The following is a 19,223-nucleotide window of genomic DNA, read 5'->3' on the forward strand; positions in this document are numbered from 1 at the left end:
CTTACTATATTTAAATGCAGACCACCTGGAAACTGCAAATTCAACTAGTGTTCTTAAGATATATGGTGATAAAATTGTATCACATGTAAAGAAATGCAGCAATCTCTTCAAGCTGTATGTTTAAATGGGTATCCGTTTAGGGGTAAACTCCACATTTATTCAGAAAGTTTGGAGAATCGGAATATTCTAGTTACAGTTGATTTTTTTGGATAATGAAGGTTATTGCCCAAAGAATCTTTGCATTTACAGTTTATAAAGGACTAGAAATTATATCATTGACTAGCTGTTTTTAGACTGTGGTTTGTGTGTATGAGTCTGTTTGAGAGTTTGGTGGCCTCTGTGCTCTTCACACGTCCAATCCCTGTTATTCTTGTGTGTGAGGCCTCCAGGTAAGCTTTGGTTGGAAGATAAGATTTCTGATGCACTCTGCCTACCACATAAAAACAACTATAGGAAATAATTCAGTTTTTCTAGATTTAGTCAGAAGGTACTTCCAAGATTGAGATTAAAATCCCCCTTAAAAAAAAGAAAACTCCATTTTTTTGTTTGCTTTTTACAGATTACTGAATAAAATTTGTTAGTTAAGTATTTGATTATTTGCAATCCAAAGGAACAGAGGTGAACCAAGAGCCCTATCCTGACAGGGTATTTATTTCAGTATAAGTTAACAATGCAGTTTCTTATCAATCAGGTCTTCATGGTTTGTAAGAGTCATGCTACCATAACTCCTCGGAACAGTATAATGAACTCTAGTAACCGAAAGTTTTTATGGCCGATGATTTCACTAGACTTGTCTAGACAGCAGTTACTCTAAAATCATGTGTGTCGGAGCTGGAAGGGATCTAACACAGACACTGTAACTTAGATGGTCTAAATATTCTGTTTGCTGTTGTAGCCATGGTTTTGGGCTTTGAGGGATGGTGAGACCAGTGATTCAGCCTGAGTAGTGGGAAACCGATAGGCATAAATATGGGGAGGGCCTGACTTTGGTTTTGGACGCATGTATAGATATATAAATGTATTATTCTCTGGAAACAGCAGCAAATTTGAAAGGAATTTGATGTCTGGTCATGTTTGTCAAAATGGGAGAGACTCCCTAGAGGTTATATCTAGAGAAAGTAATTGCAGTCAGATTTGTAACCTTTTGGATTGACTCTCCTTGGCAACGTAATGCTAGCTTAAAAAAATGCTAGTGTTTTAATTTTTGCTAATGAAATCCATATGCTATCGAATAGTTAATCGTCAGTGGCATTTGGGTTGGATCTGCATGGTTCCCCAAAAGTCAGCCATTTTAGTCAACAAAATAATTAGTAAAATAGAAAAACTGATTGGCTAACAAGCTTTTAAACTGGTTGTTTTGCTCTCCTGGTTATTGATATAAAACTGCCAGATGTGACTTAATGCAGAGCCAGAACTCTAATCCCACTGCTTTACTGGCCTATAAGTGGCAAAGACCAGAATGTACCTGCTAGTCTAGAGGAGTACAACTGCTTTGATTGACTTAGATTTGGTCTGAGCACCTGGGGTAAAAATAGCCTTGTCTCTGAGAAAGTGTCTTGAGAGGCCCTTATATGATTTGGGTATTTTAAGCAATTGGGTGGGTTAGATAGTTGCTATGTAAGTGCCTTGAGGGCAAATATTACATGAGCTTCTCATTAATTTTGTGAATGTGAGAAAGTGACTTATACCTGTAAGATTTCTTCAGAGAAAGAGCACTAATGATTTCCTGATGATTTTGACGTATGAGGAATAAACGTAAAGGGCTTTTGTGTTTGGTGAAAAGTTTTTATGCGAAGCATCCTTTGCCCTGATCCTTATGACAATGAATGAATCACTGTTGCCTCTCTCTCGGACTGTCACCTCTCTGTAGGAAGCCGCCCTCTGTAGACAGCTCCCCATGGAAGCCGAGACTCTAGCCACGGTTCAAGCTGCTGTCAACCCACCCGCCATGACTCCAGACATGAGATCCATCACTAATAATAGCTCGGATCCTTTCCTCAATGGGTAAGTCAACATTTTAGGGCCACTTATTTTTGCTTTCTTTATTATGTGGTTTACAGTATAACAGATCTTTGTTTATGTTGAGAAAAGCTGGGGAGCTTGGAGGATGGGGTTAGGATAGAGGGAGGATGTGGAGGGAGGTGGCAGAAAAAAAAAAGTGGAGGAAGAAGTCATCTACCTTTTTTTTTTTTAATCTCAAATTCAAAAATTGGTGCTATGGCATGGAGTAAACCCCTAGTCAATAATTTGAAAATGGGGATGAACTTAACGATTTCAATGGGATGGTGTTATATAGTAATTATTTAGAAGAATCTTGTGGTTTTATGTAGCCAACAGGGGATAAGAGCATGTCATATGGCAAACAAGGGAGTAAAACAATCAAGAGGTGATGTTTGTGGCGAAATGTGAATAAGGTCTATAGTTTAGTTAATAGTATTATACATTGTCAATTCCTGGTGTTGATCACTGTACTATGGTTGTGTACCATGTCCTTGGGGAAGCTGGGTACAGGATGCACAGGAACTCTGTAATCTTTTTACATCTTCTGTGTGAGTCTAAAATTATTTCACAATTTAAAATTTTAATTAAAACAAAGAGGTGTTGTTTTAAAATATGAAATATATGAGCAGAGGGAAAAGGTGATTGAAACAGAAATATCTTCATGAGTAGAAGTAGTCAACCTTAACTGTAGCATTTTAAACCCAAATAAAGCCTTTTAAACTATTTCCTGTGTCTTTTCTGCCCTTGCAGAGGCTTCTGGCAAACAAGCAAATACAGTTATGAAAGTTATTAAAAATAGAGAGAGAGAGATGAAAACAAACAGTAAGGGAAATAGTGAAAGAAAGGCATTTTTAAATGATTGATTTAAAACTACTTCAAACGTACAGAGGCGTATAAAGAATAACTTAAGATTTACCCGTGTACCCAACTCCCACATTTTGCATATTTCCATAGATCTTATTTTTTTTGAATAAGTATTACAATTCATATTTAAACCCTTCCCCACCACCACTGAAATCCATTTCTTTCCCGTCTTCCCTCCCTAGTGGTAGCCACTATTTGGTAATTGATGTGTATCCATCACACACATTGTTTTTTTTTCTTTTTTCATCACACATATTTTTATATTTCTTATTGCCTGTTAATGTCTGTATCCAGAAACAATATTCAACATTGTTTTCGGTTTTGAAAAAATGTACGTAAATGGTATCATTCGCTGTATGTAGAACGGTGTTCAAATTGTTATTTTGAGATGAAAAGGGAATCAGTGTCAATTTAGTATGAATGGCCAGTTTTTTTTTGCTTACAATTTATTAATTTCATTGACACAGGGTTATATGTTTCAAAATTAAAAGGAAGTGTAAAGTCCACCTCCCTTTGTTATCTGAAGATCGGGCAGGTTGACAGAACCTGTTGAGGGTCTTCATGACTGTATTAATTTTGAAATTTCTTTCCGTCTTTTGCTCTGCAGGGGGCCATATCATTCGAGGGAGCAGAGCACCGACAGCGGCCTGGGGCTAGGGTGCTACAGTGTCCCAACGACTCCGGAGGACTTCCTCAGCAACGTGGATGAGATGGACACAGGTAGGAGCCAAGCCTGTGAGGCCTTGCAGTGGGCTTGCACTTTTAAATCATCTCTTTAGTCTTCTCAGTTCGTTTATTTTATTTATTTATTTTTTTTGGCTACACCGCTCAGCATGCGGGATCTTAGTTCCCTAACCAGGGATGCAGCCTGTGCCCCCTGCATTGGAAGAGCGGAGTCTTAACCACTGGACCGCAAAGGAAGTTCCCTAGTCCTCTCAATTCTAAAATCCAACCAGAGACACTTACCCTCAACAACAACATAAACTGACAGCTGAAAAGCCACTGGAACCCAGGCACTATTCATAAACTCTAGCCCCTTCCCCATAGTTTATACAAATATAGTTTTATATATGGGCACAGGATTTTAGTTTCTGCTTTTTTCCTCTCCCTCCCTTCCTTCCTTTTGCTTGCCCTTGCTTCATATAGCCCTTTCCTCACAATTGCATTAACATACCACTGTCTGCTTTGCCATTCTTCCACAATGGAATACTTATGCTTTTCTAGCTTTTGGTTGTAATGTACAGGCCACCAGCACGCAGATTTTTTCATGTCATTAACTGCATTGGGAAGTAATTGGCAGTGGGCATTTGGAAAGTTAAGCAACTCAGAGGATTCTAAAATGTCAGCTCCAAATCCTAACATGGTAACAGTGTCCTCCCTCAGCAGTTAAATTTAACATAGTTCCTGGCCTGCCCTGCCTTCAGGCTAGGCCTCAGCTGGCTTTCCGGTTACCTCCTTTTCACCATTTCTCTAGGAGCGATGCCTCCAAATTTGGTCTAGACTTAATTATCAAAGTCCTAAACTCCCAGAAGATATTCTGAAACCAAAATTAAATGACAGCTAACAACCAGGACCTACTGTATAGCACAGGGAACTATATTCAACATCTTGAAATAACCTATAATAGAAAAAAAATCTGAAAAAGAATATCTATATAAATATCTATATCTGTATAAATATCTGTATCTATACCTATATCTACATCTATAGATGTACAACTGAATCACTTTGCTGCACACCTGAAACCAACACAACATTGTAAATCAACTGTACTTCAATTAAAAAAAAACCCTGAAAATGGACTTAAACAAAATTAAATAATAGCCGATGTATCCCCTCTTTGGAGCTGTTCACGCAAGTTTCTCCTCCATCGTCATTGTTGAAAGAAAATCGTTCTGTGATGAAATGATTGCTTTCCCCAGTGCCGTTGTCCAGAGCGCCCGTGTTTGTTACTCTCTGCTCCTTGATGACTGCACTTTGTGCTCTAAAACTAAACGATTGGTCAGACAAAAGTCAAACTCGGCCAGAAGGTTGGAGCAGCTGTTCCGGGCTCTCCGTGCAGCCCGTCATCTACTTGTTGAGAGAATTGCATAGACTGTCTTGTGAGGAGTCACACAGGAATAGTTTGAACTGTTTGTTTTGTTATTCTTCAGTTTATTACTTCAGCCTTCTCCCTCCCTTCCTGCTTCCCTCCCTCCCTCTCTTGATCCCTCTCTTTATTTTTCGGTGTGAGATTTATCTTGCCCTCTTCGGACCTGCCTGATGAAGTGGCTCCTTCCTATGTTTAATAATTGTTTGCTTTCATCTTTTAAACACTGGGAAGCCAGTAAAGATAAAAAGCAAAGTTAAATAAGAAATGACTCAGGAGATCTAAATCCAAGCTTGACATTTAAAAATAAAAGAAGATGGATTCTATTCTATGGCTTTTTAAAATGACATTGAGTGGAGAAGTAGGGAATGTTTTTGAAGCCAAAATATAGAATTAAGTGGTGTCCTGAAAAGAACATAGTCTTTGCAGTCAGGCAACCTGAGTTGGATCTTTGCTTCTCTACTTCTTAGTAATGACTTTGGGTAAGTGACATAACCTCCCAGGGGCCTCAGATTTCTCACCTATAAAGTAGGAGTAATGTGCTCACCTTGTAGAGATGTGAGGGCTCATGAGGTCACAGAGCTTGGCACAAAGTTGTCTTCTCCTCCTTCTAAGAAGGATGAAGTAATGTACAAGTTGGTCTTGTTAAATGTTAGGGCTCCAGGTTAACCTGGTGTAGTGAGTGTCAGCCTGTTGGGTTTAGGGTCACATCTGTGAAGCCTTTATGGGGAGTGGGCATAAACCCCCTCAAGAGGAGAAATGTAATTACTTTTTCAGGAGCAAGATGAGGAAAAGCTGAGCTCAAGTGTGGCTGGCAAAGATCTAGTAAACCCACTGATCACATGCTGACCACATGCTAAATGGGAACAAGCCAGCTGAACACTCCCTTTGCGAAATACATATGGAGACAACAGCTGGACATGGTGTGAGGATAGAGTAGAGGGAATAACAGGAGCAAAGGCTGGAAGTCATCCACCTTCCAGAACATTCTGCAATAATCACACCCTTTTAAGAATTGCTTTTTTTTGGGTCTGTCCCACTTTTCACTCATTCATTCATTCATTTTTATTATCTATGCAGATATGCATCCTTTATATTTTAATTGAAGTATAGTTTCCATATAATATTATATGTTACAGGTGTACAATACAGTGATTCACAATTTTTAAAGGTTATACTCCGTTTATAGTTATTGTAAAATATTGGCTGTATTCCCCATGTTGTACAATATGTCCCACTTTTTAAATGGATAAAACTGCAAAGACCCAAAAAATTACTACGAGGTTGCAGAGTTGCTCCAAAGAGAGAGATTTTAAGATTGTTAACCTTATTGAAGAACCTTAACTAGTCTCCTCATGCTTTCCATGCCCGAGGAGAAAGGATAAGAGGGATTCTTTAAAACAGAGAGATTTTATTTGGTTAAAAAATGAATTTTTGACTTATTAAAAAGTTAAAATGGGAAATCAGAGATGAATAATTCGAACTGGAGATGAAGAAAAAAAGACATCCAGCACTTTAGATCAGCTGATTTTTCAGGGCAGATCATTTTTTTAAGCCTCATTTCCATTCGTTATACTCTAGTGGGTAGAAAAAAGTTATTTTGGATTTTATTTTCTAAACTAATGTTGTTTTTCAAGTCAGTAACACAACAGCATTGAGGTCATGTTGAATTCGATTTAACTTTTAAAATACTGCCTTTTGCAATGAAAATCCTATAAAATAGTCCTAAGAGTCATTGATATTTTATGAGTTATAGAAAAGCCATCAAGTTTTACTATCACCAAAATGCAAGTTTGAGTATTTTTCCCTCATCACTCAGAAAAATGTAATTTTTCTCCTTGGAAAATGCATATGGTTAAAATGAGTTTTCTCCTGTTTTGCTCAGAATAGTGAAATTCCTAAGCAGGCTTTTCAGGAAGGCTACCGTACTTGTAGGACACAAAAGCTAATTTAATAAGTTTCTTAAAAGTGATTCCATGGTGAAAGCTGGCCATAGTTTTCAATGCACCTCAGACTTTGAGGTGTATTTTATCCCTTCAGAAAATTGGTTGGGGCTCTTGGAATAAGCCAGTTGCTCTGATATTATGTAATTAACTGTGATTGAGTTCCCAGGTTTTTCTTTCTCTCAGCACAATCAACAAGCAATGTGTTTCTGTGTTTTCCTAAGTGTGTATGTATGAATGAAGCCCAGAGCCGTGGATGTGTGGCAGATATTGTATGGCACCTAACTCCAGTTTGTGAAGGTGCTATAATCCCAATTTCAGACAGGTGAAGTGTGTCTAAGGTTACACAGCTAAAGAGTTCCGTCTCCCGGCACGATTGTCCATACGTTTTCTCCTATACTCTCATTCATGAAGAACATGTATTCCACATGTCATATCCCAGACACTTAACCTTCCTCTGGAACAGCATTCTCTCAACTAGGTTCTCTAGACTCTAGTTCTGTTAGGATATAAATTCTGCCAAAATTGCATTCGATGATAAAATGGCTTTAGGTCATAGTGGCTTAAGCAAAATATATCAGACTTCCTTATTACAAGACTTCTCAGGACCTTAATAGGCCCCCATGCGTTGTGACCCATATGCATTGTGAGAAGGGTAGATGTTTGTGGGCTGTATGTGTGTGTGGAGTGAGGGGGGTGAACTACAGCACCCACTCTCTAAAATACTTTGAAAATGATCTCTAGAGTCATCAATGAAGATAGCTTTTTAATAACATGGTTAAAAGAAACTCCTCACTACTCTCTTTGAACATAAAGAGGGATGATATGGGCAAATTTGAGCTTACAGTTAAATCATTGGATTATAGCTCTGTGATAAGGTTTTTATATGACAGGCAGGGCCTCTCTACTCAAACCAGCTCTTCATGCCATTGTCATGGGAAGCCATTGATTGTAGGTCAGATCCACAGCACCCTCATTTGCTCCTTTCCTGGTTCCCTGGACTTTACCCATTCTGGACAATGTCTACCCAGAACAATGAAAGGGTCACCTGGCATCTCTGCATCTCTTAGTAGTGAGCATCACCGATTCAGTTTCCATAATGTGGTAGCTGAAATTTTGCACAGGGATGAAATATTTTAGACCTGCAGCAATAAAATCTTCTGGTGGAATGTAGGCACAGTGGAAATGAAGATGAGAGTTACGTTGACACTTGAATTTGTCCCTCTTTCAAGGGCTCTAAAAAAGAATTAAAATGGTTTCATTTCCTTCTGTTATAGGAGAAAATGCAGGACAGGCACCCATGAACATCAACCCTCAGCAGACCCGTTTCCCTGATTTTCTTGACTGTCTTCCGGGAACAAATGTTGATCTAGGAACTTTGGAATCTGAAGATCTGATCCCCCTCTTCAATGATGTAGAATCTGCTCTGAACAAAAGCGAGCCTTTTCTAACCTGGCTGTAATCAGTACCATTGTAGCTTGGATGCAGCCGTGACCTGACATTTCCTGGGCCTCTTGGAAAAAGCGACGGAGCAAAGCGAGTCTGCAGGTGTGCCGCTTACTGCCTCCGTGACGCATGCTCCCTCCTTTCCTTGCGGCCAGTTTAATCATTGCCTGGAGTTGATTGACAGTAACGTAAGTTAAACATAAATAAACATTCTGTTTTCATCTTCTGCAAGCCTGCCTTCCTGTGATGGGTTATGCAGAATTGTTTCAGCAGAATTGATTATGCAGAATTGCTTCTCTGCTTTCCTTTCTGCTGCCCCATGACTAAGCTTTATGGGTGTTAGCTGAAATTTATACATCAATTGATTATAAACCATGAAAACCTGACCACAGGCAGTGACTTCTGACAGGCGGCTCGGTCCAGGAAATGTACACAAAATTCAACCTGATTTACAGTTTCAAAAACTGTATTGATGACATTAGTACCAAATGCTTTAAAAAATATTTAACTTGAGCTTTAAAAATCATTGTACAGAGAGTAAAATTCTGCTGTTTGGAATACAATGTAGTCTGGGATCCCTGCTGGTTCTCTTGGTTCTTATTACCCTGTATTCACAAAGGCACACACAGTCCTTTTGTAGTTTATCCTTTAGCATTTTACTGCACAGCATCTAGCCAGCTAGTCCTTCCAGCAGGAGATTTACAGCAGCGTTAGTCACAGCTCCTACACTAAGCTCTTATGAAAGAGGCCAGTTTGGTACTAATTATGAACATCTATTAAACAAAGGTTTTTAAAATTACAAGTTGGATTTTTTTTTTAAACTGCAGCTCAGAACTCAATGTTTATTTTATGAAGCACTATCATTTTGTAGCTGATGACAAAGGACAGTCAAATGTTTTTGATAAATCAGTGACAACTGTATTTTTGTCTTTGGAAACCGTTCTGAAAACATCAGGACCACGTAGCTTTCAGCCTGATGGCACGCACAGTAAGCTGTTGCCTTTAAAATTCCAAAGCCTTGTCGGTTTTGCTTCTTTCAAGATTTCAAGGGTTTAAAATAATCTTATCTATGAAACTGTTTGAAGGATGAAGCAGATCTCTGACTGACATGTAAAAAAATGACCCCTGAGGGTGTATGGTGGAGACATGTTTCTGAAGTCACTAATGTTGATTCCTAAGTGTATTACCCTAACCTTGTTTGCTACAGTTGGTATAAAAAGGCATGAAATATGTACTCAATACCTCTTATGTAACCAAAACCATTTTTTATTAGCTTTTAAGGACTGAGAGAGAGCATTGGGTTTGCCTGGCACGCACCCTGCCTGCATTGCCAATGAAGTCCTCACCTGTTGAATATTTTGAACGGACATTATTTATAATCTATGAATTTAATATCTTTTTTTTGAGAGACATTAATAATGCAGGTCTCTGAGAGGAACCTTTCCATTCCCAAGGGGCTTATTTGCTGGGGATCTGAGATCCTTTTCGATCTACCAAAAGATAGATGGGCAGAATACATCTTATCTTGTTGGAAAGAAAGCAAGTGTAAAGGTCAGAGATGAAGTAGTAAAGTTAGGGAATATAGTGGAAAGGCTGTTAGGTGTGAAATGGAAATAGACAAGCTATAGTACCCCAAAAGCAAGACGAGCAGGAGGTATGAGGTGCCCCCAAAGAGCAAAGCAACAATTTTCTCCTACAGTCTTTGTACCAAAAGACTGTTGTAGAAGAAAAGAAGGCTTCGGTGCACTTTATGTGGGAGAAGGAGGGGCAGGGCTAGTGTTGCCCTGTCTACGCTGATGTTAAGTGTGTAGGCGGACAAGACCATAAACCTACCATTGCTTCCAACACAATGAAGTGACTTTTTTCCCCTGAAGGACCCATGGTTTCTGTTCCTCTGATTCCTTCTCTCTCTCTCTCGAAGCGCTCTGAGGGAGATGGGGGTAGATGTTTCTTTTGCTACTAAATTGAAGGGAGCACTATTTCTTTTCCTCTTGTGTTAGCAATAATTGCAGAAAGCATTGTACATTCTTTCTAAGAAAAAGCAAAAAAAAAAAAAAAAGACTCAAAAACAAGGGACCTAGTAAAACTGAGCAGTGTTACTGTATTTTAAAAAAATATTTTTATAGACTCATTTTCAGGTTATTAAACATAAAAGAAACAGATACCCTTCTCTTTTTAAAGCAGTTTAAACATCAATGACTTGTATTATCAATTTTTAGAAGTAATTTCCTAGTAAGCTTGTGGCATTAGAAAATACTAGAAGAATTTTTTTAGTGAAATTAGTTGGAACATTTATTAATGAACATAACAATTATTTTTCCAGAACTAAATATGGACCCTGACTACGTGTTTACTAATAAATGAAGCCAGATATAATTTTTGTTGTTATTTTTAAGGCCATAAAATATGGCCTTTGTTAAAGAACACTAAAGCTAGAAATCTAAAGTAAGAACAACTTTTTAAAGGCTCTTTCCTGTTATTGTAAGTGTTAAAACCCCTGCAGAATTCATGATAAGGTGCTATTTATACTATATTTCTTATTATAAAAGAACTGCCACAATATCTCATCTTTTTAGTCCTAAATCAATCAATCAGTTTCAACATTTCATCCAATAATTTTGCCAGAGAAAAGGCAGATTAAAAATTGAAATTGAAAAATAATTTCAGAGATCTTTCAAGGTTTTTTTTTTTCCCCTGATAAAACACATTTTCTTGAAGTAAATACATTGTCAAAACCTATTTGCAATTCTGTGAAATCTTAGTAATTGTTAGTGTTTCACCATAGAATTTAGGATGTGAAATGCCATTTCTTTTCACTGATTACACAATATACATGAAAACAGAGTAAAACATTTAGCTTGCTGGGGATGCTGCTGTGACTCCAGCTTGGGAGAAAAGCTCTCTGTGGAAGAAGGTGTTGTGGAGTGAGTTTTGTTAAAGACAAGTTGTGTTCTCATGACATACTTGGAAAGTAACTTCCGAAAGTGCAACTTTTGTGAAAAATAAAAGCTGTTAAAAGGAAATTGTAGATTAATTTAATTGGGAAAATGGGTGATTGACAGAGACCGTTTCCCTAACACACTACATCATTTATGTGTTAGTATTTTAACTTTTTAAAAAATTATTTCTACATTTTGTAATATGACATATGTGTGTTTATTTTTAATTTAGATTGCTATACATACAGAAAGTATGCAGAAAAATCAGTCAAATCAAACCATTTTAACTGGAGTTTGGTACTGGTTTTTACTTCTCTGATTCTGTATAAGAAAAATAAATACAGTTGAATTTCCACTTGGAGCCTTTATCTCGTCATTATTTGTGTGTGTTCGTTTTACTGAGGGCTTTGGGTGGTACTGAAGAAAGGCTTATGTAACCCACCTGGCAGACAATGAAAGAAATAAAATTTTGTAGCCAAACATTTTTTTGGCTCAAATGCCTGGTCTTCAATATTCTAAATATCCACAGAATTCTGGTTTCTACTTTATTTGAAGTAACTCACTGAGACTTTAAAAACTATATATATATATATATATATATATATATATATATATATATATAATTTTAATCTAAATCACACAGTCCTTCCAACACCCTCACAGATTTGACTGAGACATCATAACTATAGGATTCTTAGGTGTTCCTCTGTTATTAACAATAAGCTGTGGCTTCTCGTCAAAACTAAAAACAGCTCATCATTTATTCTGAGTGTAGGCTTGTGACAGTGTATTTTCTCTGTCTGTTGAGTCCCTTGTTTCTTGCTGTGGTGATGCCTTATGAGGTGAGGGCACTCTTAATAGCAGAGTGTTTTTAAGCAGAAGCATTCAGCTAAACAACAGAAAGAAGAGAACCTGGTGGAAACAACTTAGCCACAGTCCAGAGTCTAAGTCTCAAACATCGTTTTAAAAGATGTATTTCATCATCTTTTTTTTTTGCGGTACGCGGGCCTCTCACTGTTGTGGCCTCTCCCGTTGCGGAGCACAGGCTCCGGACGCGCAGGCTCAGCGGCCACGGCTCACGGGCCCAGCCGCTCCGCGGCATGTGGGATCTTCCCGGACCGGGGCACGAACCCGCGTCCCCTGCATCGGCAGGCGGACTCGCAACCACTGCGCCACCAGGGAAGCCCCATCACTTTTTAAAAAAATTTATTTTTGGCTGCGTTGCGTCTTCGTTGCTGCGCGCGGGCTTTCTCAAGTTGCGGCGAGTGGGGGCTACTCTCCGTTGTGGTGCGCCGGCTTCTCATTGCAGTGGCTTCTCTTGTTGTGGAGCACGGGCTCTAGGCACGCAGGCTTCAGTAGTTGTGGCTCCTGGGTCTAGAGCACAGGCTCAGTAGTTGTTGCTCTGCAGCATGTGGGGTCTTCCCGGACCAGGGATCGAACCCGTGTCCCCTGCATTGGCAGGAAGATTCTTTTTTTTTTTTTTGCTTTCAAAATATAATCTAATTAAATATTGAACAATACAATGTTAAAAAAGACAATTTATTATGGAAAAAGAATCACACAAAGCATGCATTTTGTATATGTCCTTAACACTTGATAGTATTTCTAGCCCAGAGTCATTGAGTTTCAAATATATGTCCTGCTTCCAATACATTTCAGTCAATTCTGAGTTTTCTTTTTTTTTTTTTAACCTCTTTATTGGAGTATAATTGCTTTACAATGGTGTGTTAGTTTCTGCTTTGTAGGCAGGCAGATTCTTAACCACTGCACCACCAGGGAAGTCCCTCATCATCACTTTTAAGGTACCGGGGGCTTATTGTTGAAAGTGTTATAAATTCCAACATGTATAAAGTAAAAAGTGAAAGTTCTCTATCTTTCAAATCTCACAGGAGATCGATGGATTTGTGTCGTGCACACAAAGACATGCTCTTTTCTTACAGCATTTTCGAGAGTTCAATACTTATAACAGACAGGAAGATGAGAAACTGATATTTTAATATGACTCTAATCCCCATAAATAACACCATTTCAACAAGCATGTTCGTTTCTGCTCAACCAGAGGGCCTGATATTTCCACTATTAAGATTACAGACTGTTTCCAGAAAAAGGGCCCCCTCAAATATCTTACCTGGGTAATGATGATGTGACTAGTTAGGCTATAAATGGAGAAAATTATGGGATTAGCAGACATTAACAGTCACTAAACACCCGCACTCTAGGAGAATCCATTTATGGAATTATCGTAGAGTAAAATAAGAGCTTCAGAGAATGAGAACAAGGGAAAGATTAATGGGGAAAAGTGAGTCCAGCACATTCTGTGCAGCACTGAAGGTCCTGGAGAAGGGCAGGTGTGGGCAGTCTCCTTACAAATTTGCCCTGGGCTTCACTTCCTACAACCAGTTAAGAAGGTCAGTACCGTGTCACTATGAATTAACATCTTGGCCTTAGCCAAGTTTCTAGGGTTGTGCAACTTCAGTTTCTTTACATGTAAATTGGCGATTACAGTTTCAAAAAGGGGGTTACAATGAGAGAGTGGTGAAGATCAAGAGAAGTGACTTACGTAGAATACTCGGTAATTCAAAAATGGTCAATAAGTGTTCATTTCCTTCTTTTTTTGGTGAGCTTTTCCCTCTCTTCTTCCCAGGCCACATTTTTCTCAACAGCATTTAACCACCGTCTAACAGTAAGATGTCACTCTCTCCCCCCATTAGCCTGTCAGTGCTGTGAGAGCAGAGATTTTTTTTTCTTTAGCATCTAGCACCTTGAACCATACCTGGTACACTGTTCAAAAATATTTTCAGAACATCTGTTGGATGAATGAATATGTTTAGGAGAATTTGTCTTTCACACTGCAACCCTTCCTGTGGACGGCACCATCTTTTTTGTTTGTTTGTTTTGTTTTTATTTTGTTTTGTTTTGTTTGCGGTACGCGGGCCTCTCACTGTTGCGGCCTCTCCCGTTGCGGAGCACAGGCTCCGGACGCGCAGGCGCAGCGGCCATGGCTCACGGGCCCAGCCGCTCCGCGGCATGTGGGATCTTCCCGGACCGGGGCACGAACCCGTGCCCCCTGCAGCGGCAGGCGGATTCTCAACCACTGCGCCACCAGGGAAGCCCATGGCACCATCTTTGTTTGACTTGTTTGCTTGCACTTCTATGTCTTGAATTATAGAGGCTTCTGGAAAGTGTTCCTCAACGGGGAAATATTAGAAAAAATTGGATTCTTTGGAAAGATGGCCAAACCTGCCTGCTGAGAAATTATTTGCTGAGTGATCAGCTGGTCCGAGTTGCCATTAGAGGGCAGCAGATGGCTTTGTCATGTGTGGTGACAACGCCAGGAGAGGCTGGGGAAGGAGTGGGACATCACGGGAGCAGGAAATAGAAGGACACACCGAATACTGATATTTTTGTTAACCTTCTTTGCACTCACCTATATATCCCTTGCCAGGAAGAGCTATAGCTTTTGAGTGAGAATAAAGTTATTTTTAAGTACATAGGAATAAAAAAAGGAAAAAATAAGGCATTCTCAGAGCAAGGTTTATAGTGGAGTCAATGGATCACCTGCCTCAGATTATCCTAAGAAGTCAGCGTAGAATGTGACTTTCCCTGACTTCCCGAATCTGAACGAGGCTGAGGGCTGGGAATCTGCATTTATTTAGCAAACTTCCAGGTGATTCTGGTGGACTCTCAAGTTTGAAGACCACCACACCTGATGAGTAGTCTCTAAACTTTTCTATCATGGAACCCCAAGGTATGTATGTTTGCCTGCTCATTTCTCTATTTGTAAATTATATACATAGATGTTGTCCTAATGTATCTTGTACATTATAAAACATTTCACAAAAATGGAAATTTTGAAAGGTTGAAAAAACATATATGTTAAATTTTATATGTGAACTTCCCACGCCACCTTTTGGATGAGAGGATAAGGATAATTCATGCCGATGAAATGTTGTTTATCTGATCTTCAGGCTGATTGTGATGGCACAGTATTCATTTTCTCAACATCAACGGGCATGAGGCCACATGATTATCCATAGAGGTTTTATTTCTGCTCCAAAGAGTCACTGGGAGTTCTCTCTCTCTCCTTCTCCTTCTCCCCAGAATTCACTTTTGGTGCTGGGGAAAGTTGTCATGTTCACCTTCTTCCCCAGCCTGATGCCCTGAGTGTAACTTCTGGGTGGGAAACTGAGTGTGGATTGGTCCATGTGTCGGCATCATAGAGCCCAGCAATGCCCAGGTACTCATACACACACACACACACACACACACACACACACACACACACACCCCTCTGGGACTACACACACACACACACACACACACACACACCCCCATACACACACACACACACACACACACACACACACACACACACACACCCCTCTGGGACTACACACACACACACACACACACACACACACACACACACACACTCCCCTCTGGGACAACACACACACACACACACACACACACACAACACACACACACACACACACACACACACACACACACACACACCCCTCTGGGACTACTCCAAGATGGAACAAGTTGCAAAATCATCTGCTATGAAACTCTGCCTACGAAAAGCTTTAAATTTGTGATTAAACTCTAAATTTGGCTCTTCACTTTCGGAGGTCAAAGGTCTCTTTGAGAATCTAATGAAACCTATGAATTTTCTCTCCAGGATGGGGGGTAAAATTTACTCATCTGACTGCATACATCATTTCAGAGGGTGTGAAAATTTCTGGAGTTCTCAAAGTGGGGTCTCTGAGCCAACAGCATCAGTGTTTTCTGGGAACTTATTAGAAATACTTCACCCTCAAAGCCTACTGAATCAGAAACTTTGCGGTGGGATTAAGCCCTCCAGGTATTTTTGGTGAATACTCAAGTTTGGAAACACTCCAGAGCAATGGTTCTCAAAACTGCCTCCTTATTAGAATCACCTGGTGAGTTTAAGGAAAAAAAGCACTGATGCCTGGGCTTCAATCTCCTTTAATTAAATCAGTATCTCTGGAGGTGAGGCCTGGACATTGGGATTTTTTAAAATTAATTTTTATTGGAATATAGTTGATTTACAATGCTGTGTTAGTTTCTGCTGTACAGCAAAGTGAATCAGTTATGCATATACATATATGCACTCTTTTTTAGATTCTTTTCCCATATAGGCCATTTCAGAGTATTGAGTAGCATTCCCTATGCTATACTGTAGGTCCTTATTAGTTATCTATTTTATATACAGTAGTGTGTACATGTCAATCCCAATCTCCCAATTCACCCCTCCTCCCCCCTTCTTCCCTTGGTAACCATAAGTTTGTGTTCTACATCTGTGACTCTTATTTCTGTGTTGTAAATAAGTTCACTGTACCATTTTTTTAGATTCTACATATAAGTGACATCATATTTGTCTTTCTCTGATTTACTTCACTCAGTATGACAATCTCTAGGCCCATCCATGTTGCTGCAAATGGCGTTATTTTGTTCTTTTTTATGGCTGAGTAATATTCCATTGTATATATGTACCATTTAGGTTGCTTCCATGTCCTAGATATTGTAAATAGTGCTGCAACGAACATGGGGGTGCATGTGTCTTTTCAGATTATGCTTTTCTCTGGATATATGCCCAGGAGTGGGATTGCTGGATCATATGGCAGTTCTATTTTTAGTTTTTTTAAGGAACCTCCATACTGTTCTGCATAGTGTCTGCACCAACTTACATTCCCACCAACAGTGTAGGAGGGTTCCCTTCTCTCCACACCGACTCCAGCATTTATTGTTTACAGATTTTTTGGTGATGGCCATTGTGACTGGTGTGAGGGGACACTAGGATGTTAAAAGGCTCTCCAAGGAGTTCAGCTCTGTGGATCCAGATTTTAATAAGCTAGGCTGTTCAGAGCAAACTCGTTCCTCCTACAGAGGAACTTTGAATGGCCTGACTCATCGCTCTCATTTACCGGCGAGGAAACTGAGGCCTGGAGCTTTCCCCAAGGCCGCACAGGTACTGACTGTCTCAGGCAGCATCCAGCTCTCCACCGTTCCCTGTTCCAGGAGGGGCCACACGCTGAAACAGCGAACCGGTCACGTTCCTGAGGAAGCCTGGACAGGGAAGACGTGCGTGTTCAGCAGTAGCCGAGATCTCTGCATTTGCTGAAGCAGATCATTGACATCAACTCCCCGATGTTTTTCTTCTTTAGTCCACTGTCTGCCGTACCTGCTGTCCATTTGCACTGAACTCAGCTCCTGGCGCTCTCTTGAGAATGAGCTTAACCTGTGCCTGGCTGGTGGAAAGCAGCGGAGCTGCAGTGTGGGGAGGGGGCGGTCTTGGTGTTGACACTGCGGGTGCCCTGCAGGAGAGCCTGGTGGGGTCAGAGAGAGTCTCAGGCTTGGAGCCAGGGGTCCCGGGTTTAATGCCAGCTCTGCCGCCGCCTTGCTCTGTGACCTTGGGCCTCTTGCTCAACCTCTTCATGCCTCAGTTTCCTCACTTCTCCCTTAAGGGTGATAATATTAGCATAATTAACCCCCAGGCGCAGGTTGTGATTAAATGGGTTTGACGGGGGTCAAGACTGATGTCTGCCTCAGAGCGCATGCTCTGCAAGTGTCAGCTTCTCAGCTGGTGGCAGGCATGGGGGCAGATTGCTTAGGAACCTGCTTTTCTTTCCTTTCCTTTCCTTTTCTTTTCCTTTCTTTTCTCATTTCTTCTCTTTTTTCTTTTCTTCTCCCCTTTTTCCTTTTCTTTTTGCTTCTTTTCTTTTCTTTCTTCTTTTTTAACCCCAAGGGTTATAGAATTCTGCCTCGGCATTCCAGCTTATTCCACCCAGAGAGAATAAAATCATTAAATAGAAATAATTGGGAAATAAAAATTATAGGGGTGAGCAGCCAGGGGGCTCTGTGTGTGGGTGTCTTTATAGAGGCGCTTTGAAAGATTATATAAAAATAATGATTTTGATGATCATGTTTTAATTGATAGTTTTCACTAATTCAGGTTAGCATGAATTAATGAACAGTATAAATTATGACATTTTAAAAAATAACATTTTGATATTTCAGTTTTACAATGGAACTCTAAGTTAGCATAAGAAAGCATCCCTTCCTAGGTGCTTTTAGAAGAATTAGGGAGGTAGGGCGCACAGGGCTGAGACTGGACTCTCACCCTCAAATAGTCCGACTCTCTGGGTTTATTTTATTCTTTCTTTATTTGTTGGCCGTGCCTCGAGGCATGCGGGATCTTAGTTCCCGAACCGGGGATCAAACTGTGCCCCCTGCAGTGGAAGCGCTGAGTCCTAACCACTGGACCGCCAGGGAGGTCCCTTTTATCTATTTATTTTTCACTTTTTTTTTCGACTCTCTGGGTTTAGATCCTGGACTTCCCACTTGCTTTTTATGAGGTCCTGGGGAATTTATTTTTTCTAAGCTTCACTTTAGTCTTATACAAAATGGGCTCATCGTAGTTTCTTTATCTTAGAGTTGTATCAGATAAAAACAAACGCAGGCTTAGAAAGGGGGAAACTTTATTCAAAAGGACTATTGCAACAGGAAAATCACCAATCTCAGGAACCTGCAGGCATCTCAAAAACAAATCAAAAAGGCTTTTCTTTTACGGGAGGGGTAAGCAGACCTTCGCAGCAATGGGAAGGTGGGTAAGCAAGGGGGCTCGATGGCCGGGAGCCTGACAGGAACGGTGTCTCGCTGCGCGCAGCCCATTCCCCGGATAAGCTGATAAAGGGACACTTGAGTGCTTGCCCAGCTTAGGAGCAAGCAGAGTTCAGGGTCCTGTGAGGAGGAGAGGAGGATCACTAAAGCTTGGTCAACGCAAAGAAGCAGGGAAGATATGGGCCGTTGTGGACACTTGGCTGGTTGTTTTGAGGATTAAGTGAAATTCTCCACGGATATCACTCACCAAGATTTCTGGGTATATACAATGAATGCCGAGTTATTATTTTTTTT

The 19,223-nt window shown here is 40.1% G+C and overlaps 1 protein-coding gene across 1 annotated transcript in view; it reads left to right on the forward strand.

The window, feature by feature from the left end:
- WWTR1 (WW domain containing transcription regulator 1) overlaps positions 1-11,644 on the forward strand; it is a 142,510-nt gene extending 130,866 nt beyond the window's left edge. Inside the window, exons 5-7 of the mRNA XM_024131908.3 lie at positions 1,871-2,004; positions 3,473-3,585; positions 8,175-11,644. Of these exons, the coding sequence (XP_023987676.1) occupies positions 1,871-2,004; positions 3,473-3,585; positions 8,175-8,359 (432 nt within the window). The 3' untranslated portion in view covers positions 8,360-11,644. The remainder of the gene's footprint in view (positions 1-1,870; positions 2,005-3,472; positions 3,586-8,174) is intronic.
- Positions 11,645-19,223: the final 7,579 nt, after the last annotated feature.

This window comes from Physeter macrocephalus, chromosome 1 (genome assembly GCF_002837175.3).
Source record: "Physeter macrocephalus isolate SW-GA chromosome 1, ASM283717v5, whole genome shotgun sequence".
NCBI classification, from domain to species: domain Eukaryota; kingdom Metazoa; phylum Chordata; class Mammalia; order Artiodactyla; family Physeteridae; genus Physeter; species Physeter macrocephalus.